Genomic DNA, 22,946 nt, shown 5'->3' with positions numbered 1-22,946 from the left:
ACTAGCATTAAAGGGAAAGTTGATCCCACTGTTCTTCAGAAATGATAGTCTGTACAGTGCCTAACTGAACATTTGGTTCACTCTTCTTAGAACTTATGTGTTCCTCTAAGCAACTGTGAGTTTAATATCATAAAGGGTGTAATACTCAAGATCGTTCAACATGAATCAGTGCCATTTTAAATATACTGTACATCACTTTTCTGGATTCCCAACTGGGGTGATTCAAAAGTGGTAAAAGCAAAATTTCTACCCATCTGTTAATGCATTATTCTAATTAATTAATTCTAACCTGCATTAATTTTTTCAGTAGAGAACCAGAGTGGTAGTTAGAAGGAAGGAACAGTCAGAAATGAAACAGCTGATGACCTAGGACCTACATATCTCAGAGACCACCCTTTCCCATATGTGTCCCCTCATCAACTAAGACCTACTGGCGCCCTACTTTGTGTACCATTGTTGCGCAAGATCAGATTGGTCTGAGAGAAGTGCAGGGCCATTTTGACAGGGACCCCAAGGCTGTATCCTTCCAAGTAGGTTTGAAGAAGCAACCAGAAGTGGTTTAAAGACTTTCTTCTTTAAGGAAGCTTTGGCTAACTTGGTATTGAGAATTATTAGGCGGGGTTAAATTCTGCTGCTGCTGCTTTCTGCAGCTTTGTTGTGTTACTTTAATGATATTTTACATGCCATTTTTATGATACTACACAGATGTTAGGAATTGCTGTAGCCTGCCATGAGTGCAGAAGGACTGCACAAATATTTTAAACAAATAAATGTTTTCACTCTAAAGGGTTGTGGAGTTTATGGGAGAATGCTACACGTTTTTCTCACTGGTAACTAACCCTATTTGCACTATTGATCAAGACAATGTTGGGCGCTTTCTAATGTTTAAGTCTCTGGCCTATTATGAAAACAAAGGGCTTCTAAATTGTTTACAGACTATTAAAGCCAATTTATTTCAAGGAGGAAAGAACTAAACAAAAGGAAAAAAGAATGCAGTTGTGGGGGGAAAATAATTCCAGCAATGCTCCCTAAGTGAAGGTAAGAAGGATAAAGGATGAAAGGACTAAACCAAACAGGATTACCTGGAAGTAATCTTCTCTTTCCCCGTCTCTTACTTTACATGGTAATAACCTTTTTTGCACGTAACAGACACAGGAGAATTACTATCTAGGAGGTGAGTCTCCCTGAACAAGAGCCAAATGCAAGAGACTACAAGCAGGAAACTGGTCCAGCTGGAAGTGCTAGACAAGCAGAAGCTAGCAGCTTTACAAACAGATAGGCAGGCCATTAAGCAGTGTACATCGAAGAGACAGCGACATTCAAAAGCCTTGTTCAGCCTTCCGCAGATTGGTGCACGCCAGATGTTTTGCACAACTCCCAACATTCTTGATCGCTGGCCATGCTGGCTCAGGCTGATGGGAGTCGAGGTCCAAAACATCTTGAGGGCAGAAGAAGGTATATCTCGTAATTTTTTATAAAGGCTTTGGTTTTATGCACGTTTAAGTCTCATTTCATAAATATACCGAACAGCACAATTTATGTAGCAGTACACGCAATATAGATCATGATCTTACAATACAAGATTAGTTTAGGTTTGATTAGAAATGTTATCATCCTATATTCTAATTCCGATTCAGTTCTCAGAGCACCATCACTTCTGTTGTCAAAACAGCAACAACCATGCACAAAAGGGAGGTATCAGCAGACTCAGGGGCTGTAGATACATAATTTCCAAGCTTTGCAGATATATAATTTTTCTTTTAGAAAAATCCCTAAATAAAAAAAACCCAAACACTGTCCAATAAGGACTAAGCATGATCAGTGCTCATGGAATGCTGATAGCCGAGGGGAAAAAAACTGAAACTGGGCTGGGAGGGTGACTCTGAAAAAACTCCAATGATAATTCAGCACACAAAGTGGGTATAGAGTGTTTGACTGCAACCTTTGAAAATATTTCAGTTTTCCCCAAAAATGCATGGAAGATTTTTCTCTCCCCCATGGCTTCAAACATTTATGAAAACTCTCTCTCTAGTGGGAGGCTCTCAAGACTTGAATGTACACAAGTATGGATGCATGCAGGTAAGCCATGCATCATTTTTTGTAACATACAAGTACGGTGGTAGGCAGAGGATGCCAGGTCAATGCCCCAATACGGGTGCAGAATTTCCAGTTGGCAATTGTGTGTATCAGTCCTACTTCACGCCAGCTGACTGCCCACAGCAAGATGGAGATGCATCCTTTCTTTGTTTTAACATTTGTGTTCCTGGGCTTCATGGATAGTAGTGATCAACAGATATACCTTCCATGAATGCATCTAATCCTTCTGAAAGCCATTTTATGGTAATGGCCATCACAACATCCTCTGGTGAGGAATTCCACAAGTTAATTATGCACCAGTAGCTGCAGACTGAAATGATGCATAAACGTAGACCTGAAAATGCCGAGCACTGTCTTCAGTTTTACTTTAACAGACTAACAGCTCAATCCTATGCAAGTTTAGACAGAAAAAAGTCCTACAGCTCCCAGCGTTCCCCAGGCAGCCATGCTGGCTGGGGAATGCTGGGAGTTATAAGACCGTTTGTCTGTCTAAATATACACAGGATTGCACCCTAAGGGGCTCAATCCTATATATGTTTAGACAGAAAGCAAGGTTGGCTGGAGAATGCTGGAAGTTATAGGAGGTTTTTTTTGTCTGAACGTGCATAGGATTGAGTCCTAAAACAGAGGTAAAGAACCTATGGCCCTCCTGATGTTGTTGGGACATCTCCAGACAGCATAGCCAAAGGCCAGGGATGATGGGAGATGTAGTCCAGCAACATCTGGAGGCCACAGGTTCCCCACCCCTGGAGTAAATGGAAGAGAAAAAAAGCAGATACAAATTCTTATTCTTAGCCACTTACTGCTTTGAGAAATATGTTATAAAACATTGTGAATGCATATTCCCTCTGTTCAGCGCAGCATCAAAATACCCTCCCAGAAATTCCTTTCTTTGCTTTTCCTGACAGGGTAAGACTGCATTTGAGCAACAGCAATTACCACATGTTTTATGAAAAGAAGGAAACAAAGAAAAACAGCCTTTTTTCTTGACTTTGAGTATGTTTATTGACCCACAAATAAATGAATATTTTAAACGGGCAGGTAAGAATCACTCCAGGGGGAAAAAATGATATGAATAAAATCAGCATTTTTACAACAGCTGCATAAATCATCTGCTTTTGCTAACAGTAATATGATCACAAGATTTCGAAGGATTTTTTTTTTTTTAAGTCTTAGATCTGGTTCTACTTCAAATCAAAAAACCTGGGAAGACCAGTGAAAGATGGCTTTGAATTTTTTGCAAATGTGCATGAAAAGCAAAATGGAAAAAACATGCACTCTTCCCCCTGAAACCCTCCAAGGCTGGCTTTTGATCCATCCAAATAAATGTAGTAAATCATCTTTTCTAGATCAAAAAGAAGTATGAAATAACCCTGGTTTTATGCAGCAAAACTGCTAAATATTCAAAGACTGTTGAATTCAGGAAGATCACGACGTAGCCGTATTACCTTTAACTTTTCTACTTTAATTTTGGTTCTTAGTAGCTCTTCTTCCAGCTGCTGCCTTCTTTTCAAGCCATCTCTTTTTTCTTGGATATAAAGCCCAATTTTCCTCTGATTTTCCAAAATTATGTTATGCTCTTCTTTTAGCATTTGCAACATTTGTGGATCATACCCACCACATGCTGGCCTAAATCGTTCCCCGCTTTCAAGCCTGAAAAATTCATCTCTTCTGGAGATAGGGGATGGAGAAAGCATTCTTATATCCACAGAAGACAGGGACGTCGAAGGAGATCTCTCCAGGACATGGACCAAATGTTGCTGTTCTCTTTGCTCTAAGCTCTCCTGTGTTTGTAACTCTACAATCAGTGATGGAGGTGGCTTGACATCCTCCTCCTCCTCCTGATCCAGCTCCAGTGTGATAGCTGCAGGGTGGTGCTCCAGCACTGGCTGTGGTGAGCTCGTAGTAGCAATGGTTTCTTTTTCCAGGGCAGCACTAAAACAGACAGACCATATTTTAGTCATTAGCAGAAAACAGAACGGGTCTTCTCTGTCCACTATAAAGACAAATTTCTACGTTTGTCTTTATTGCGTACACCTCCCTTGACGCCTGCCAGGCTTGCCGCCCCTCCTGATTTTTAAAGGTCCTGGGCAAGTTACTTTTCTTTTACTCTCACCAGTTTGCCATCTAGGAAATGGGTGTTTTGTGACTGACCATGCCCACTGTGGCAGCCATTATGTGAATAAGAACTTAAGAACGTAAGAAGAGCCATGCTGGATCAGAACAAGGGTCCATGTAGTCCAGCATTCTGTTCACACCGTGCCCAACCAGCTGATGACTGGGAACCCACAAGCAGGACACAAGTGCAAGAGCACTCTCCCGCCCATCTTCCCCAGCAACTGGTGTACATAGGCTCACTGCCTCTGGTACTGGAGGTAGCACATAGCCATCAGGACTAGTAGCCATTGATAGCCTTCTCTTCCAGGAATTTGTCTAACACCCTTTTAAAGCCATCCAAATTGGTGGCCACCACTATATCTTGTGGTGGTGAATTCCATAGTTTGACTATGCACTGTGTGAAGAAATCCTTCCTTTTATCTTTCCTGAATCTCCCATCATTCAGCTTCATGGGATGTCCCTGGGTTCTAATATTATGAGAGAGGAAGAAAAATGTCTCTCTATCCACATTCTCCACACCATGCATAATTTTGTACACCTCTGTCTCCTCTTACTCTCCTTTTCTCCAAGCTAAACAATCCCAGCTGTTGTAACCTTCCCTCATAGGGGAGATGCTCCAGCCCCTTGATCATTTCAGTTGCCCTTTTCCACACTTTTTCCAGCTAAACAATATACTTTTTTAGGTGTGGTGACCATAACTGTACACAGTATTCTAAGTGTAGTTACACCATAGATTTGTATAAAGGCAGTATGATATTGAATGGCAAGCCCCCATGGCAGCCATTTTGTGAGAGCACCCACAACACAGTCTCAAAATTCCAGATGAGCCCATCAGCCCCTCAAAATTGGGGACCCCTGTTTAAGCCAGTTGTGAGCTAGCCTTTGAGAGAGAGACAGAGAGAGAGAGAGAGAGAGAGGGAGAGACCAAAAACATCACAGTTATTGACATGCAGAGGTGCCGCTGCCACTGTGAGAGGTGCAAAGATTATGTAGAAGTAACGTTCTGTCACAGGGTGAATAATAAAACCTAGTGCAGCCTTCCCCAACCAGGTGCCCTCTAGATGTGCGGAACTGCATCTCCCAGCCATGCTGGCTGGGAATGCTGGGAGTTGCAGTTCAACACATCTGGAAGACACCTGGTTAGGGAGAGCTGATCAAGTGAAAGAAGTAAAAAAGAAATACAGAGGAAAAAGAGAGGAGCGCAGAAGATTATTTTATACACCAAGTGAATGGTGAACGGAGAGAGAGGAATAAGATCTTAATTATTCCTGTTGGTCTAATTCCATGGACCTAATATGGCTTCCTTTCCTAAGGGCCTGAAGAATGTTTTACCTCAACGCGTTTCCTTCCCCATCTATCCTCCAGCATCCATTATTCATGAGAAGCATCCTGCATTGCCGGATGAAGAGGATCTGGAGAACTCAGAAGCTTACACATATTTTGTGACCTTGAGCTGGCCTGATAAAGCTGTTACCCTAATATAGTTTTTTGGGACTCAAAACCCAACAGCGGGGGCCCAAATATTTTGCCTGGCCTGAGTAGTCATCCATAACCTGTGGCTGCTCCAACCCCTCCCCCTTATCTTAAGTGTTCTGACACCTGCAGAGCACTTGGGAGGGGATCAGTCACTCACCTGGTGCTGGGCTGGGCAGCACTCAGAAGCAGTGAGAGAGACTGGAGCGGCTTTCCAGTGTGTCCCAGTCCAGCACCAGTGAGTGAATGACCCTGCCCTTTCCAGAGGATGGGGTGAGGGGGAGAATAGAGATCCACCTTTCACGGGGTTAGGTAGCACCTGGAAACAGCTATAAATCTCTCTTGCCTTTTCAGAGGGCTCTCAAAGGTATGGTGGTTAGTGAGTGCAGTGGTGGGGAAGTAAAGAGAGCAAGCCAGGGAGTGAAGCCCAGGGACTCTTTTCGGAGCAGGAACAATGATGTCACCTACTAGAGCACCAAAGCAACTCTCTTGCTCTGACAAGAAAATGAGGTGATAACAAGGCTTTCAAGTTTTACTAAGGTTCGTGACAGATTACTATAGCGGAAGTCAGAAATTAGGAAAATAATCATACGCTTGTCGGATGTTTCTTTACTTTTCTTTGATGGTGTTTCTACTTCACAAACAAGGCAACACTTCTTTGTAAGAGTGTTTGTATTTTTAATTTAAAGATAGAGGTTGCATTTCAGCCAGCTGAAGATATTCTGATAAAGCTCAACCTGTTTTACAGGTTGAACCTATGTAGTCAAAAGTAAGTTCCACTCCCTCCGTTTTAGTGGAGCTTACTTTATGAATAGGACCGGAGTCATCTCTATAAACTTAATTGTGAGATTTTATTAGTGGTTTCTTTTTAGATATCCATGTTTTATGATGGATTTTTTAAAACCAGAGTATTACCTCCAATATAGATATCCGGGAGGGTGGGAGGGGGGAGACTATGGATTCTTCTTAGGGGCTTAGCTATGGGGGCTATTATAATGGGAGCCTGCATTTCAAAATTTACTGCTACACCACTGGGGAGGAGAGGCTGCTGAAGATGCCGACCAGTGAGTGTGTCCCTGCTCTGATTACTACATCTCTCCTCACCCCAACCCATTTAGACCCAGGTATAGATTGAGTCTAGCACTGGAGAGGAGGGAATCTGTTGTGACTCAAGCCCACTAGCAGATTGACCAGCAAACTGCTGGGCAGCTATAAAAGCCAGCAGGTAGCACTTGGTGATGCACCGCCAGTATGGCACCATCTTAGCTTGTCATCATTTTTTTAAATAAGCATCTATGAAAACTAAGATACAAGAAAATAAGTGCTAACTGGGGGGATAATATTCAGACCCCCAATTCTGGAACCTGGAAATATCACTTATTATATTAACACAACCATGGAAAATAAAGGGTCAAAATGAGAACCAGGCTGCAGAATTGTACTGTACATCTCACGAAATACTTTCAGAGTGTGCTCCCTGCTCCCTAAAGCACAGATTCACATTAAAATCATAAACTGCAAGAAAGAAGGTTTTGTCTAGCAGAGTGAGGGCACCTCTACTGAAAAGTGAGAAAAGGCAGTTGCTGTAGAGAGGTTCGTATTCAGAACCCACCAAGCATCTGTTTGCTATGAGTCACTGTTCTGTCAGATCTAACTGACCCTCAACTTGCTGGATGCCACATGGCTGAGAACTCTGGATTCCTAAATCTGTAATACCTCCAAACATGGTATATATTGATACGGGCAGACTAATGCTACCATGACTCGCTTTAATAATGGAGCGGATGTCTTTGGCACATTTGTTGGGTAACAGCTGCATGTTATATTTCACCCTGGTGGCCCAAACCTGTTTGATGAGTCAGTTATATGGACAGTGCAGGTGCTCTTGTAAAAACAGAATGCAGGTACTTGAGAAACGCTGCAAGCCCAGGGATGGAGCTAAGAGCTGTTTTGGCAGGGGGAGAACAAGGACTCCTGAGTATTCAGTCCTGAGGCCGGCACTCTTTTTTATGTTATGCTTATTCATTTACTCACTCTTAACTACATATTACATGTAGTCCTGACACTGGTGTTTTTAAAGAAAAGCAGCTTTGGTAGGGGGATTTTGAGAGAAGCAACAGCAGGGGGGTGTTAAATCCCCTTCCCCACCTGCCATTTCTCCACTACAAATTCCCCCACCAGTGGCTTCCCTCTGCCATGGGGTCCAAACAATATGTAACCAAGCATTTTGAACCTCATAACGGTAAACATGGTATGGGGTGGTGATTAGGAGTAGAGAAAAGGTGGACAAGGAAAGGCTTAAAAGCACCTCCCCTCCCTGTCCCCACTGCTCCACTCAAAACTCTTCCCCTTCAAGGACCTTTCTTTAAAAAAAATTGGGATTCTATTATTCACATTTGCACATTAGCCCCAGGTTATTCCTTTGGCTGACACCAACGCTCTCTTCCCCTTGCAGGTGATTGGCCCCATAAAGGCTGCCCTGAACTTTCTACTACTTAGCAAAGAGGGAGCAAAACAATCCCAGTGCAATATTTCCCAACATTTCTATGGAAGCTAAAGACACAGCGATTTCAGTCTAAGTGCCGTTCAGGACATTCAAAAAGAAAAGAGGAAAGCACAGCTTGGGGTCATAACAAATGGGCAACTGAAAACTGGGTAGTACAGCCTTCTTCAACCTGGTGCTGTCCAATGGTGTTTGGCTACAATTCCCATAACCCTTCACCTCTGCACCAGTCATCAATCCTATATTTAAAATAAAAAATAAAAAATGAATATCCTGCCTTTTTGCGCTGTTCACACAGCGCCCAAAGCAGTGAACTAAACAGGAATAAAATACACTGTAAGGTGCATTGCAGCGGTCCTTACTCAAATGTAAACCTACCCATTTCCCCTATTGCAAAATTAGCAAGATCCAAAACACCTGCTGTAGTGGTTCAATGGCTGAAGTAAGAGAACATCCAACCACACAAAGCTGGTGCAATGCTCCTGGCCTGTGCTGAGCGTTTCAGTCTTAATATTGCGGAAAGCCCTCCCCCCTCTTCCAAGAAACTGCTGCAGCACTTAGGCTGCAATCCGGCACACACTTACATGGGAGCAAATCCCACGGAACTCATTGGTGCTCACCTCCGAGCAGACATGTAGGACTGCATTTTTATTGTAATTTATTTAGCCATAGCTGGTGCAGAATCTGTACAACAAAAGGCCTGCTGCCTACATGCTGTTATTTTTAGAGCGTCTACCATGGTGGGATTTGGACAAGTGGGACCATTCAACACAAACAGAGGCAGCACAAATCAAGGACTGGCCAGCATGCACACTGATGCCGGCTTCCCTGGAAACTCAGACTAACATATTTGTTTTGCACAGTAAGTGATGTGAATTTAAATGGTTTATGACAGGACAGGAGCAAGGAAAAGAGCTGTTCACTTTTCCTTAGTTTTAAAAAAATATCTACAACATCCAGGCACAGGATAAATCTGACCTGGGAAGCATCTGAGCGGCAGCCCTGTGTTGCAAGTCAGTTGCGGAGGGGGAGGGGAGCATTAGCAAAGTCCCTGTGAGGGAGCTTGAAAAACAGCCTACCCTGTTCTATGTCTGGCTCAAATCTAGACAGGCTCTGATTTGATTAAACACGAAAAGGCGGCTGTAAAATGAAAGATTTTGTGTGACTGCAGTGTTCCAAGATGTGTGTGCCCAAACCTCATAAATGTACTCCATGCGCTCTTGTTTACAGTTTAAATTAAAGCTTTTATCTGCATTCTGGCCTCCGAGAATGCAAAAGAATGATTATTATTTTTAAAGCAATCCATAGGCATGGGCACATATCAAGTAAAACCTTCTCAAAGGTCTAAATTCAGTTAAAATGTGTTCCACCTAGGAGATTAACATAATCCTTGATGGGGCACACTGTACTAGCGGGGGAGAGAAAGAGAAAGAGAGAAACAGAAAGGGGGGGGGAGAGAGAGAGAGAGAGAGGCTTCTTTGTTCTCCAACTCTACTTTATGTAGATTTTATCCAAAACAGGCATCAGCTTCCGTAGGCAGGCAGATACTGCAGTACTACCTTAAATGTAGAACAGCCTTTCCCTTGGTCAGTGTTTGAATGCTATGCCTATTAAAAGGGGAGGGGTAAAAGTTGGAGTCCTATTTCACTTGGATTCTTTCTTAACCGTCACTTGCCAAAGGTCTGACAATAAAGATCTTTGAAACAGAGCTGGAAGTTGAACACAAAGGTCAGCCCTTATTATTATTACCTAAGTAAATAACATGTAAAATATACACCAGCTTGAGCCACAGCACTTTCCCACGTTTCCTAAGGCTGGCTTAAACAAGGGCCGGCCAAGAAGACAGGAGGTGCTATAGTTGCCACTGAGGCGCAAGGGAAACACCACTTACCAGGGCAGGTTGTTCCTCTCTCTCAAACACACGCTGGAAATCTGGGGGATCATCTCGACCACTTTCTTCGTGGGCTCAGAGATGTAGCTTTTGTAATCGGAAAGGCTCTCCTTTTGCTGCAGAAGCTCCTGCTTGGCGTACTCCTTGAGCCGCTTGTACAGCGTGCGCAGGCCCTGCGCGGTGCGAGGCGGGCGGTCAACCCCAATGGCATTGTAGTTGTCAGCTATGATGTCCCAGCATTTGTTTTTTTCCACTATGACCGAGTGTTTGTTGGTGTGCTCTTCGAGAATTTTGACATAGGGCTTGACAAGTTTCAGCAAATCGAGCTTTTCAGATAAGGTAAAATTTGAGGACCGGGCCTTCCCAACCATCGTCCTCTCCAGCTTGAAGCAACAGCAGCAGTTCCTGAAACCACCACGCCGATCCTAGCTCTCCTCGGCTCTTTTTCACAAACAGAAAAAGATCAGGCTTAACTAGGCTTGTCTCATTTAGGCCCCCGCCTACAAGGGAGGGTTTATTAAAATTCCTCCAGCTTAAGCTGACGCAGGTTCAGGAAATCTGCTTAAGCCAAGCCTGACCTACATAAGGCTTCAGACTGAAGGAGACGAGAAGCAGCAGGCAAAACACACACACTTTTTGTGTCAAGAGTTCCCCCCCCCCCCATACATACACTGGGATTGAAAACATAAAGGTTTAAAGATTAGCGCATTACCCTGCTAAATATTACCCAATTCATCCTGAGTTAACAAGCTCACGCACATCCTTTGAGCTGACAGAAACTGAAACTGCACGGAAGATTGGATTTATTCATGTCCAAGAAAGCAACAACTTGTGTGTGTTTGGGGGGGGGGGGGCATCATTTATTGGTTGTTAAGCCGAACCACCACAGCAAAAAGAGGACTGAAAAACAAGAACAGCCACGGCAAGCCGGGGGATTTGGGAGCCAGCGTGTGTAGAGAGATCCCTAACAGAGCCCCTGATCACAGCTCTGAGCTGCTGTTCTCTCTGGAACTATTTGCATAATGCTAGTCCTGCTGTCAATCAGGAATTGCATATCGCCTAGCTAGTTAGGTTTCACTCAGGGCTCAGGCTTCACAGCAAAGCTAAGCTTCCCCAGCACTTTGCAGTGTGCGCCTCACTTCTCCCGCCCGCCCGCACACACACGCACACACTTTTTAAAGAGGCAGTCGCCCGACAGGATGAGTGCACGAACAAGAGGGCAGAAAACACCAAACCAAGTTCTTTGCACCGCCTGCCAACCCTTGCGGCCGTACCCCTTTCAAAGTTGGCCCAACTTACACCACCCGTGACCCCCGTTCAGTGGGCTTGTGGCGGAGAAACATCTCTCATGGGGCACGTAATAAAGACAGTTTCCAGAGGGTGACTGTGTTAGTCTATTGCAGCAAAAAAAAACAAAGAGTCTTGTGGCACCTTAAAGACAAACACATTTATTCCAGCATCAGCTTTCGTGGACTGCAGCCCACTTCGGTCTGGATTTCCCAACCTGGTGGCCTTCGGATGTGTTGGACTACAGATCCCATCACCCCCAGCTATGGGGACCCTGGCTGGGAAGTCCAACACATCTGGAGGGCATCAGGTTGGGGAAGGCTGTGAGAAATCCGGTCATTCTAGAAATGGAAAACATCAACTTTTAAACTACTGTTTGTAAGCCCACACAACATTCTCTCTCGGGACATGCACATTAATAGGGGACTAAAGAAACTGCTGGACTTGGGAGACCTACTCCAGAAAGGGACTAGAGGTTTAGCAAAGAGAAAGCACTATCTCTTCGCTAAACCTGCATCCCTGGGTTGTTGCAAAGATAAATTATGAGATAAGAATATAGTGCAACCTGCCCTGTGCCTATAAGACAGACATTCAGATTTCTTTCCTGCCCAAACAAAATATTTTAAACCAAGAAAGCTGGAAGAGATGCAAATCTAACAAAGGCATGTTTCTCTTTAATTTTCTTTGCTACCTAACAAAGAAGCTCTGTTTCACTTAAGGCTAGAGACAGATCCAGGTAACAGCTGGTTTTGATATTTTCGAAAAGGGTGGGGGGGGATCAGCCATTGTGAGTGTTTCTTTGTCCCAGCAGTCCTAGATGCAACCTGAAACCTGCATAGCACCTAGCCTAATCCATTTAAGTCTGCTATCTCCTCCTACTCTTCCACTTTAAGACTTTGTGACCAAATGCAGACTTTGTGGCTACAACTTCAAGCCAGCCAGCCAGCCAGCCAGCCCCCCCCCCCCCCCCGCTTATTATCCCGCCTGATGAAGAGTTCTGGAGAACACTAAAGTTTATTCACTAATAAAAGGTATTACCTGACTGTGGATTCTGGAATTTTTCTTATGGCCCAACACGGCTTCCTTTGCTTCTTTAAATTTAAAAGCCATTCTTTCCTTTCCTTTCCTTTCCTTTATTATATTTCTATACCACCCGATAGCTGAAGCTCTCTGGGCAGTTTACAAAAATTAAAAACCATTAAAATACATTATATAAAATACAAATCCTTGTAATGACATAGAACAAATAACACAACAACATGCCAATATAAACAAATTAAAAACTTACTATCCTTATCTACTGTAGGAAGCTTCAAGGAATCCCCCCGCCCCGCACAAACCCAGTTGTTAACTATATTAATATTGTGTATATTTTTGCTGGCAGTTTTATTAAGTCATGTTTAAGCCCAAGCAAATGAAAGCAGAGTCCTGAAATATGATTTCCTGTAGACCTGTATGGGAATATAGTTCTGGGGAAGTAAAAATAAAAGTTTCTAAATAGACAAACAAAATCTCTAATATTCACTAACTTAGCACTTACAAATCTATATGTTGTGTGAGTTCACACAGAGTCAGTATGGTGTAGTGTAGCAGTTAGACTCTGGACTTTGGTTAGAGCTGGGGAGACCTCAGTTCAAATCCCTGTTCAGCTTCTCAAGCTTGGACCAAGTACTATTTCTCAACTAAGGGCACAATCCTATGCATGTTTTGACAGATAAAAGGCCTACAACTCCCAGCACTCCCCAGCCAGGCTGGCTGGGGAATGCTGGGAGTTGTAGGCCTTTTCTCTGTCTAAACATGCATAGGATTGTGCCCTTAACCTCCCTCACAGAATTGTCATAATGATAAAAGGGGAACAGCAGCTCCCTCCAAGCTCTTTCGAGGAAGGATGGAATAAAAATGTAATGACATTATGTAATAAATAATATATGTCTATGCATAAACAGAATATTCAGTTTTTGTTAGTTTTCTTTCATATATTGTGGAACAGAGAGCTCTGTTACAGACTAGGAAGATACAACATAGTTCAAGGATATTAAGAAGTATCCGCCTACAACGGATGCAATCTGACATAATAACTTTGTGGAATGTTAGGTATGTGCAAATATTTCAGCAAAGTATGTCTAACCAAGTATATCAGATCTGAATGGAATATTTTTTTATTTATACATTCGGAATATTTATATTCAACCTTCCTAGTTCAATACTGTGAGAGCAATTCTGCACATGTCTACTCAGAAGTAAATCTGAGTTCAATGGGGCTTACTCCCAGGTAAACCATTCAACGTGGCTAACAAATACAGGCACTTAAGAACAGGATCACAAAACCCCCAAATTTTAAAATTTAACAGAAGATCATCAGGTAAAAAAGCAAGGGAACCACAAAAACCCAAGAAACCCAGCAGAATTATTATGCAAGCCAAAAGCCTGCCTAAACAAGAAAGCTTATATAAAATAAAACCTTCATAAAAGTACTGTTCATCCAATGCAGCACTCATAGCAAGCATCAAACAGGATGGACAGAAAAACAAATCTGAAAGGGCATGTTAAAAGACAGCAAGATCTAATCAGCTTTATATTTAGGATAAAAGGCGGACACACACCATCTCAATATGGCACAATGCAGAAAACACATCTGTGTCATGTCCACCGCTAGATGAAAATATATATCTTAACTTCATTTTTCAATGGATACACTTTAAACTCAGCCTACTCAGCAGATCACAGAAGTTTTGATCCCTGAGCATAGCAAGCTCTCCCTATTCTAGAAAGGCACTAAAAATCGGGGGCTTCCAGAGCACACACAGAATCCTGTAGATGAAATGCTCTTTCATTTAGTAATATGGTGAAGATCCTGGTTTCAAGAAGTGCCTTACTACTTATACAGCGCAATCCCATGCATTCTACTCAGAAGTCAGTCGCATTGATTTCCCCCAACTAAATGTCCGTAGCTGACCATGAACGCCTGGATTTGCAAGGTGGCCTTTTCTTGTGCTTCTGTTATTGGGGTGAGCAACTTGTGGTTCTCCATATGTTGTTGGACTGCAACTCCTGTCATTCCCCACCATTGAATATGCTGGGTAGGGCTGATGGGAATCATAGGTGAAAACAACTGGAGGGCCACAGGTTGCCCAGCTCCGATCTAATATATTAAGGTCAGGGAATGGTGTGATGGGAGAAGTTCTCCCATCACTGTAGCACTGTAACAAGAAAAGATGCTCCTACTGGAATTCTTGGAAACACAAATAATTTAAGTCAAGTGTTCTTTGGAAGTCTGGAGCCGGCAAGCCAATCCTATGAGCGCTAGAAACCACATCACTATTTATATTGTGGCATCACTCCTGTGGCACTGTTCAGAGCCATAACTCAGTGGTAGAGTATATGCTTTGCATGCAGACAGTTCCACATTCAATCCCTGGCATCTCCAGGTAGGGCTGAGAAATACCCCAGTCTGTAACTCTGGAAAGTTGCTGCCAGTCAGTGTGTAGACAATACTGAGCTAAATAGACTAATTGCCTGACTCAGTATAAGGTGTCTTCTTTGGTCCTTATATGGACCAAATCCAGGGCTCCATATCTGTAATCAACTTCCGCAATTTGTTAAATAGCACCATTCACCACAAATGATGTGACTTTTTGGTATTCTCAGTCCTCTGAAGAACCGTTGACAATGTTCCACATAATCTTCATAAGTAAATAAAGACTCAGTCATCATAAGCTGCCAAAGACAACAAAATCATCTTCACCCACCAAAGTGCACAAGGCTCACTGCAATTATACATGCAAAGTATGAATTTAGCCAAAAGTCAGTTGATTTGAATACCACTCTTGTAGCAGCAGCAGCAGCAACAAAATTTAATTACGTAAATTAGAATTCTATCATTGCAATGGCCCACAGGTTTAATATTTAATATAATTTCCATTTCAGCTTCGGTAACAAAAGTCTGACGTTTGGGCCAACAGAACCTGTATCTAACCATCACCATAAGAATATAAGAAAACATGTTGGTTTAGACCAAAGGCCTATCTAGTCCAGCAATCTGTTCCCACAGTGGCCAACCAGATGTCCAGGGGAAGCCCACAAGGAGGACGTGAGTGTAACAACACCTTCCCACTCACGTTCCCAGCAACTGGTATTGAGAGGCACCCTGCCTCCTATAGTGGGTAATATATAGGTATCATAACTAGTAGCCATTGATAACCCTACCCTCCATGATTTGTCTAAACCCATCCAAGTTAGTGGCTACCACTATATCTTGTGTTAGTGATTCCAGTTTAACTAATGTGAAGAAGTACTTCTTTTTCATGGTCCTGAATCTCCCACCATTCAGCTTTATTGGATGACCACCCCCCAGTTCAAGCATTTTTTTTCCCCACACCATGCATAATTAAGGTTGGGATGCTAAAGAGGAAGTAGACTTCAGCCCAGACACTTCACAATTATTTGAGAACTGAATGAAACTTGAAATAGTCAGCAGTTCACCTCTCCAGGTTCCTGCCACGCCCCCAACATCTGTTCTAATATAATCATGCTATGGGTTAGGGCTGGAGCTCAGAAGGGACCTTTGCTAGCCATAGCTGCGGGCTTCCCCGTATCCTCCATCCTGTAAATATCACAATGATAGGTCAACACTCAAAGTGGAGTCCGCTGTGGAAATTGGACTACCCTAAGTCAGAGTCACCTCCTCAGCTAAATATTCTGAAACACTGTTGTTTATTGTAAATAGAAATTTTGTCTCTTGGTCATGACTTGAATATATGTTTCCCCTGATGGTGTAAGAGGCCACTATCTTTGGAAGCTGGCTGGCCTGTTCCTAGAATGTGGATATCTAAGATTGCCCCTGAAGAAGGTGTTCTTCATTCCAAAACATGTTGTGTTCAATTTTTTTTTTTTAAATCATCAGACCTCTGAGAATTGCATTTAGTCTTTTTAAAATTCGTTTCTGTATATTCAAGTTTTACCCTTCCCTCACTTTGCGGACCTAAAAATTGACATCACCATCCCTGAGGGATGTCGACCTGAAACAAATGCTCCACAATTTCTGTCAGCTTTTCCCCAGAAGTCATTTTAAAAGCTACTCCAATTTATATATCAAGATATCAAATATGAGTTATCTTACCTGTTTTAGTTCTATATACCGATTTCGCTCCAGTTTCCAAATGGCAATTCTCCTCATTATTTTTTTGAGAGGAAAATTCTCCTTGATCAGATTTCACAGCCACAGTAGAACTGAAGCCAGAAGTTGCAGAACAAACGTTTACTGATGTTGAGCCATCCAGTTTTCTCTCATCCACCTACAATGCACCAAAACAGTCTAGATTATTCAGTTTTTCATGCAAAAATATCAAAATTAATGTGCAGCTTTCCCCCTTATTTATATAGATAATGAAACCTGAAATAATTCATGGATGTATGTTGCAGGAGACAGCCTTGTAGAGGGAGGGAGGCTCACGTATTATGGAGAGACTTTAGAAGTCCAGCCTGAACCATGCTCTCTCCTCAATTTCTAAGCTAAGTGAGGCTTGTCTGTGTCCCCTGGCCTTGTTAATCTAAGCAAACTCAACATTTGGGGCTGTGAGTGACTGTCCTAGAAGTGCCTATGGAAGCACTTCTGAGATTGGGGAGGGGGCACCGACCAAGATAACAGCTGACAGAGCTTACTCTGCCCTTCCATAGAGAACTTTGGAAACAGAGATGGCTCCTCTGGGAAGTAGTAAAGTTGTCCAGCAAGCACACTGGGCCACAAAACATATGAACGTTCCAATCAGTCCAAACGAAACTAAAGCCCTAATTCAGGCAATCTATTTCTGTGTTTGATCAACACATGACAGGGAAGAACAAAAATAAGCATGCTCACTCCACCCTTCTGCCATCCTCATAGCCCTCGACAAGTTGGAGGGGTAACTTCTGAAGCAGGGAGCCTTCTCTACTCGTGTAGAGCCTCCCTGTGCAATTTAGAATCCCAGAAAAGCACCATAGGGCTTAGAGGGCAAATGAAACTAGGTCTGAAGAAGGGAAAAGATTTTTCTGGACTGAGATGGCCGATGCTGATCTTCTGCACATCTGAACTTTGAAAGAACATATCAAGTATTTGTGGGTTTGGTCTATACTTAGCACTGGGTTGTATAGGGATGTCAGAAAAATCTGCAACCAATTCAAGAGTTTGGATTTCTATAAATACGACCTGTGGATTCCGCAGCAGACCAGCTTTTTCCAAGTCATGTGGATTCAGCAGACTGCTTTTTCACTTCGGGGGTGGGGGTGGGATTTGTTCTAATGTGAACTAGTGCTAATGTAGAATGAAATTCTGGTTAAAAAGTCCAATTCCATCAATGAGCGGATGATGGAACGAAGGCACCTGACAATCCACAAAACACAGACGGAACAGATTTAACAAAATCCATACATCCCTAGTTGTATCCAATGGTGTTGCTCTGCCAGCGGAACAGAACCACTGGTGGAATGGCTTTCCGCTTCTCCCCTGCAGCCCCCTACACACCCCAAATCTGTTCCAAAGGATTGGGAGCCCCTCTGGAGCAGATCTGGGGCACATGCAGCATGTCCTCTGTTTAGCTGAGGAGCCATATTTCAAACAGTTTGCCTACGTATGTTGTAATGCACAGGAATGATTTCAGGACCTTTCCACGTGTAGACTGAGGGAAGAATGCAAAATCCCAGGGAAACATTCACATAGAAAGCACACAGAAAGATATCAGCTGCACTAGAACTCTGTGCTCCCTGACATCTATTTTTCTATGTGGAGGAAATTTGTGTATGCAGAGGAGTGTTTGATCATGTGATCTCCCACCTGTGGTCTAGCTCAAAAACAGATGTATCGCCTCAGAACTAGGCTATAGAAAAAAAGTTAGAATTCAGTCCTCCTCAGATTCCATGAATTATTAACACTGGTTCTTGAAGCACAGCTGGCATTTAGTAATAATACTACACTTGCTTCCTTCTCCCCCCTTACATATTACCTCAGCTATTTGAATTTCTGGGCCTGAGTGTTCAGATTCTTTCTTCAGAGATACCATATGGGTTTTTGCTGGAGGTATAAACCTCGGCTTTTTGGCTGAATTCCCCAGCAGTTGACTTGGGGCTGCTGATCGTCTCATGTTCAGTTCTGCTGGCCTGAAAAATAGCAATAAAGAAGTGTGTGGCAGATCATAGATTTGGAAGGGACCCTGGAGGTATTCTTGTACAACCACCCACTGGATGCAGGATCTGCAATGCCGGATGCAACCTCAGCATCCCTGACAGATGGCTGTCCAGACTCTTGTTTAAATACCTCCAGCCAAGGAGAGACCACCACCTCTGGAAGCAGTTCTGTTCTGCTGCTGAATAAATCTCTTACTGTCAGGATGGCTTTCCTAATGTTTAGAAATCATAAAGACAAACTGTTGAGTCTATCTCACAACAGACACTTCCAGTTGCAACTCAGATTAATCCACTGACCAAAGATCTGACAAGTTAGGCAATATTTTTTAATTATTATTACTATTACAACATTTATATCCTGACTTTTTTCCTCTTGCAAGGAACCCAAGGTGACTGCATGATCCTCCTCCACTCCATTTTAGCCTCACAACCATCCTGTGAGGTAGGTCAGGCTGAGAGCGTGAATGACCGAAAGTCACCCAGTGAGCTTCATGGCTGAGTGGAGACTAGAACCCAGATCTCCCAAATCCCAGTCCAACACTAACCACTACACCGCACTGGTTGACAGCCATAGCCACCCTGGAAATTCTTGCACTGAAACGGGGGGGGGGGGGGATTATAATGTATACAGTAAAATGTGTAAAATAAATATGATCCTGATATCTATGGCACATCCTAAAATTCTTGCCCACATCCAGCAATCGAATCCCACCCAAACTGCCCACAACCAGTTAGTAATACAAAGAAATACAAGCAAAGGCATTCAAACTTGGTGATTACATATATGTTCAGTTCTACATAGAGCTCACCATTAGCCCCTGACCGGCAATAAGATCTTCTAAGGGTGCAATCCTATGTATGTTTAGACAGAAAAAGTCCTACAATTCCCAGCATTCCCCCAGCCAGCCATACTGGCTGGGGGAACGCTGGGAGTTGTAGGACATTTTTTCTGTCTAACCATGCATAGGATTGTGCCCTAAGTAAGCTTGCCTGAAGATACCTCAGGCTTTTGGGTCATGTGCAGAAGCAAAATAATGTCTTTAATGTCCTACAGCAAAATGCCTCTGAGCATGAGCAGAAGATGGTTTTCCTACTGAAGGAAATCAACTTTCTTGTTACAACTGATTGCTGAACCATTTGCTTCTGAGAATGTGCAGAGTGTCTTTTGCCTTCTCCTTCAAACGTGGTTGTGAAAATACATATCTGAAAAGGAGAAGCCCTCCAAAGTGGATATAGTTTAAAAAACATAACAATGCCCACATCGTTAACCCCAGATGAAGGTATGCCTGTGCTGGCTGTTTGATACCTAATCGTGGCCAGTCATAGTCTCTCCACCTCCCTCTTTCGCTCCTGCCCCCCGTAGCCATAGCACAACACCGGACTTACACTACGATTTAATCGTCCCGCCACGCCGGAAGAGCCTCTCCTCCTGCCAGCCGCTCGCTAAGCCGCGCATGCGCGCCTCGCCGCAACAGACTAACGCCATGCTCCCGCCCGCGGGCTCCGCTCGCCCCACTGCGCATGCCCAATAATCAATGCTCGGCCCTTGCCTCCCCGTCGCCACTCTTAAGACCTGCGAGCGTCACGAGAAGGTCCCCCGCTGCGCGCGCCCTGCTGATGGTTTTGCCACTTTCAACATGGTCGGATGCCTGGTACAGTACACTCTAACGACGCGCGGCCGTCAAGCATATTGTCGCAAAAATGCCTTCCTCTCCTTCCCGCTGCCTCGAGCCTATTCTACTTTGACAGAAATTACGGCGATGCTTGGAAACCAAGCCGGCGAGGGTGACAACCATGTTGGGAGGCTAGCGAAGGGGCCCGCCGACTGGCTGCAGATCATAGAGATAGGAAGAAATAGGGTAAGGGTGCAATCCTATGCATTTTAGGCGGAAGAAAGTCCTGCAACTCCCAGCATTCCCTAGCCGGCAGGGAATGCTGGGAGTTGTAGGACTTTTTTCTGCCTAAAATGCATAGGATTGCACCCCAAATCACTACAACACGGAGATATAGAAGTTTCTGATTCCTTTAGAAGAGCCTTCTCCCTCACTCCGGGTACGGAAGTGAGAGCTGCCCACTGAAAACAATGGAGAAATGCAGGATTGGGGCATAGCTGTGTTTGGGCCGCAGCCTGTCTACACACCAAAAAAAAAAAAAAATAGCAGCAAGATCAGGAGTTCATATTCTTTCTAACTCGGGTCTTATTTCATATGAAAAACGTATTTTAACATTTTAGTTTAGTTTTAAAACATGTTTGAATGGTCTCACGTATTCCAGTGCCAGAAGATGTTTATCCTCATATTGCACGGAGACAGCAGCATAGAATGCTTCTTTTTGCTTTGGCTGTGAGATTCACAGCCACACTGAAGGTGCAATCCTATGCATGCTTAGACAGAAAAAAAGTCCTACAATTCCCAGCATTCCCCAGCCAGCATGGCTGGCAGTTGTAGGCCGCATAGGATTGCGCCATAAGGCTACAGTCCTACGCCTACTTCTTGTTGCTGTTCAGTCGTTCAGTCGTGTCCGACTCTTCGTGACCCCATGGACCATAGCACGCCAGGCCTTCCTGTCCTGCGCTCTCTCCCGGAGCGTGCTCAAGTTCATATTCATTGCATCGGTGATGCTATCTAGCCATCTCATCCTCTGCCGTCCCCTTCTCCTTTTGCCTTCAATCTTTCCCAGCATCAGGGTTTTTTCCAGGGAGTTTTCTCTTCGCATTATTTGAGCTTCAGCTTCAGTATCTGTCCTTCCAATGAGCACTCAGGGTTGATTTCCTTTAGGATGGACTGATTGGACCTCCTTGCAGTCCAGGGGACTCATAAGAGTCTTCTCCAGCACCACAGTTCAAAGACATCAATTCTTCGGTTAAATAAGCAGGGTGACAGTATGCAGCCTTGTCGTACTCCTTTCCCAATTTTGAACCACTCGGTTGTTCCATGTCTGGTTCTTACTGTTGCTTCTTGACCCTCGTACAGGTTTCTCAGGAGACAGGTAAGGGGGTCTGGTACTCCCATCTCTTGAAGAATTTGCCAGAGTTTCTTGTGATCCACACAATCAAAGGCTTTAGCGTAGTCAATGAAGCAGAAATAGACGTTTTTCTGGAATTCTCTTGCTTTCTCCATGATCCAGCGAATGTTGGTGATTTGATCTCTAGTTCCTCTGCCTCTTCAGAACCCAGCTTGTACTTCCGGTAGTTCTCGGTTCACATACTGCTGAAGCCTAGCTTGTAGGATTTTGAGCATCACCTTGCTGGCATATGAAATGAGCGCAATTGTATGGTAGTTTGAACACTCTTTGGCATTGCCCTTCTTTGGAATTGGAATGTAAACTGACCTTTTCTGGTCTTGTGGCCACTGTTGAGTGTTCCAAATTTGTTGGCATATTGAGTGCAGCACTTTAACAGCATCATCTTTTAGGATTTTAAATAGCTCAGCTGGAATACTGTCATCTCCGCTAGCTTTGTTGTTAGTAATGCTTTCTAAGGCCCGCTTGACTTCACTCTCGAGGATGTCCGGCTCAAGTTCAGTGACCACACTATCATGGCTATCAGGGACATTCAGATCTTTCCTGTATAGTTCTTCTGTGTATTCTTGCCACCTCTTCTTAATCTCATCTGCTTCTGTTAGGTCCCTGCCTTCTTTGTCCTTTATCATGCCCGTCTTTGCAAAATGTTCCCTTGAGATCTCCGATGTTCTTGAAAAGATCTCTAGTCTTTCCCATTCTCTTGTTTTCCTCGATTTCTTTGCATTGTTCATTTAAGAAGGCCTTCTTGTCTCTCCTTGCTATTCTCTGGAACTCTGCATTCAGTTGGATATATCTTCCCCTTTCTCCCTTGCTTTTCGCTTCCCTTCTTTCCTCAGCTACTTGTAAAGCCTCAACAGACTTTCTTTTTCTTTGGGATGGATTGAGTTGCTGCCTCCTGAACAATGTTACGGACCTCCGTCCATAGTTCCTCAGGCATTCTGTCTATCAGGTCTAATCCCTGAAATCTATTCCTCTCACCTCCACTGTATATTCATAAGGGATATGATTGAGGTCATACCGGAATGGTTTAGTGGTTTTCCCTACGTTCTTCAATTTAAGCTGAAATTTTGCAAGAAGCAGCTCATGATCTGAGCCACAGTCAGCTCCAGGTCTTGTTTTGACTGACTGTATAGAGCTTCTCCATCTTTGGCTGCAAAGGACATAATCAGTCTGATTTCGATATTGACCATCTGGTGATGTCCATGTGTAGAGTCGTCTCTTGTGCCGTTGGAAAAGAGTGTTTGCTGTGATCAGTGAGTTCTCTTGGCAAAACTCTATTAGCTTTTGTCCTGCTTCATTTTGTACACTAAGGCCATGCTTGCCTGTTATCCCGGTGATTTCTTGACTTCCTACTTTAGCATTCCAATCCCCTCTGATGAAGAGGACATCTTTTTTTGG

General features: G+C 43.6%; 3 protein-coding genes across 9 annotated transcripts in view; 1 reads left to right on the top strand and 2 right to left on the bottom strand.

Moving 5' to 3' along the window:
- Positions 1 to 20,157, bottom strand: part of RAD54B (RAD54 homolog B) — a 62,619-nt gene extending 42,462 nt beyond the window's left edge. For 3 of the 4 annotated variants that reach the window (XM_084849118.1, XM_084849114.1, XM_084849115.1), the window contains exons 1-3: positions 19,914 to 20,157; positions 18,347 to 18,500; positions 16,489 to 16,663 (exon numbers count right to left, since the gene is read on the bottom strand). In XM_084849118.1, the coding sequence (XP_084705244.1) occupies positions 16,489 to 16,663; positions 18,347 to 18,484 (313 nt within the window). In that variant the 5' untranslated portion in view covers positions 18,485 to 18,500; positions 19,914 to 20,157. Of the gene's footprint in view, positions 1 to 3,545; positions 3,595 to 16,488; positions 16,664 to 18,346; positions 18,501 to 19,913 lie in introns of those variants that run through there. The other variant, XM_084849116.1, reaches the window with a different exon arrangement.
- Positions 3,085 to 20,167, bottom strand: FSBP (fibrinogen silencer binding protein). 3 transcript variants are annotated; one of them, XM_084849119.1, is made up of 5 exons: positions 19,914 to 20,167; positions 18,347 to 18,500; positions 16,489 to 16,663; positions 10,083 to 10,523; positions 3,085 to 4,032 (listed from the first exon to the last, which is right to left on the bottom strand). In XM_084849119.1, the coding sequence occupies exons 4-5, from the start codon at positions 10,451 to 10,453 to the stop codon at positions 3,501 to 3,503; spliced, it is 903 nt and encodes a 300-aa protein (XP_084705245.1). In that variant the 5' UTR covers positions 10,454 to 10,523; positions 16,489 to 16,663; positions 18,347 to 18,500; positions 19,914 to 20,167; the 3' UTR covers positions 3,085 to 3,500. The 3 variants fall into 3 exon arrangements, with proteins under 3 accessions (XP_084705245.1, XP_084705246.1, XP_084705247.1); XM_084849120.1 differs by lacking the exon at positions 19,914 to 20,167 and adding an exon at positions 18,658 to 18,739; XM_084849121.1 differs by lacking the exons at positions 16,489 to 16,663; positions 18,347 to 18,500; positions 19,914 to 20,167 and adding an exon at positions 10,795 to 10,863.
- The window catches only part of LOC146346773 (RING finger protein 151-like), a 30,698-nt gene continuing 27,733 nt past the window's right edge, over positions 19,982 to 22,946 (top strand). The window contains exon 1 of one of the 2 annotated variants that reach the window (XM_084849124.1): positions 19,982 to 20,179. The gene's annotated coding sequence lies outside the window, so the exon portion shown is untranslated. The remainder of the gene's footprint in view (positions 20,180 to 22,946) is intronic. The other variant, XM_084849123.1, reaches the window with a different exon arrangement.

This window comes from Heloderma suspectum, chromosome 4 (assembly GCF_057233095.1).
Source record: "Heloderma suspectum isolate Gila_16-S chromosome 4, 16-S_ref, whole genome shotgun sequence".
NCBI lineage: Eukaryota > Metazoa > Chordata > Lepidosauria > Squamata > Helodermatidae > Heloderma > Heloderma suspectum.
This window is presented reverse-complemented; position numbering and strand designations above follow the sequence as displayed.

Bases quoted from the DNA above. Each gene is read 5' to 3' on its own strand.
- FSBP (XM_084849119.1), bottom strand. From the start codon at position 10,453: ATGGTTGGGAAGGCCCGGTCCTCAAATTTTACCTTATCTGAAAAGCTC. The intron at 4,033-10,082 runs GTAAGTGGTGTT...TGTCTGTTTTAG, and splicing joins GAGAGGAACAACCTGCCCTG to TGCTGCCCTGGAAAAAGAAA.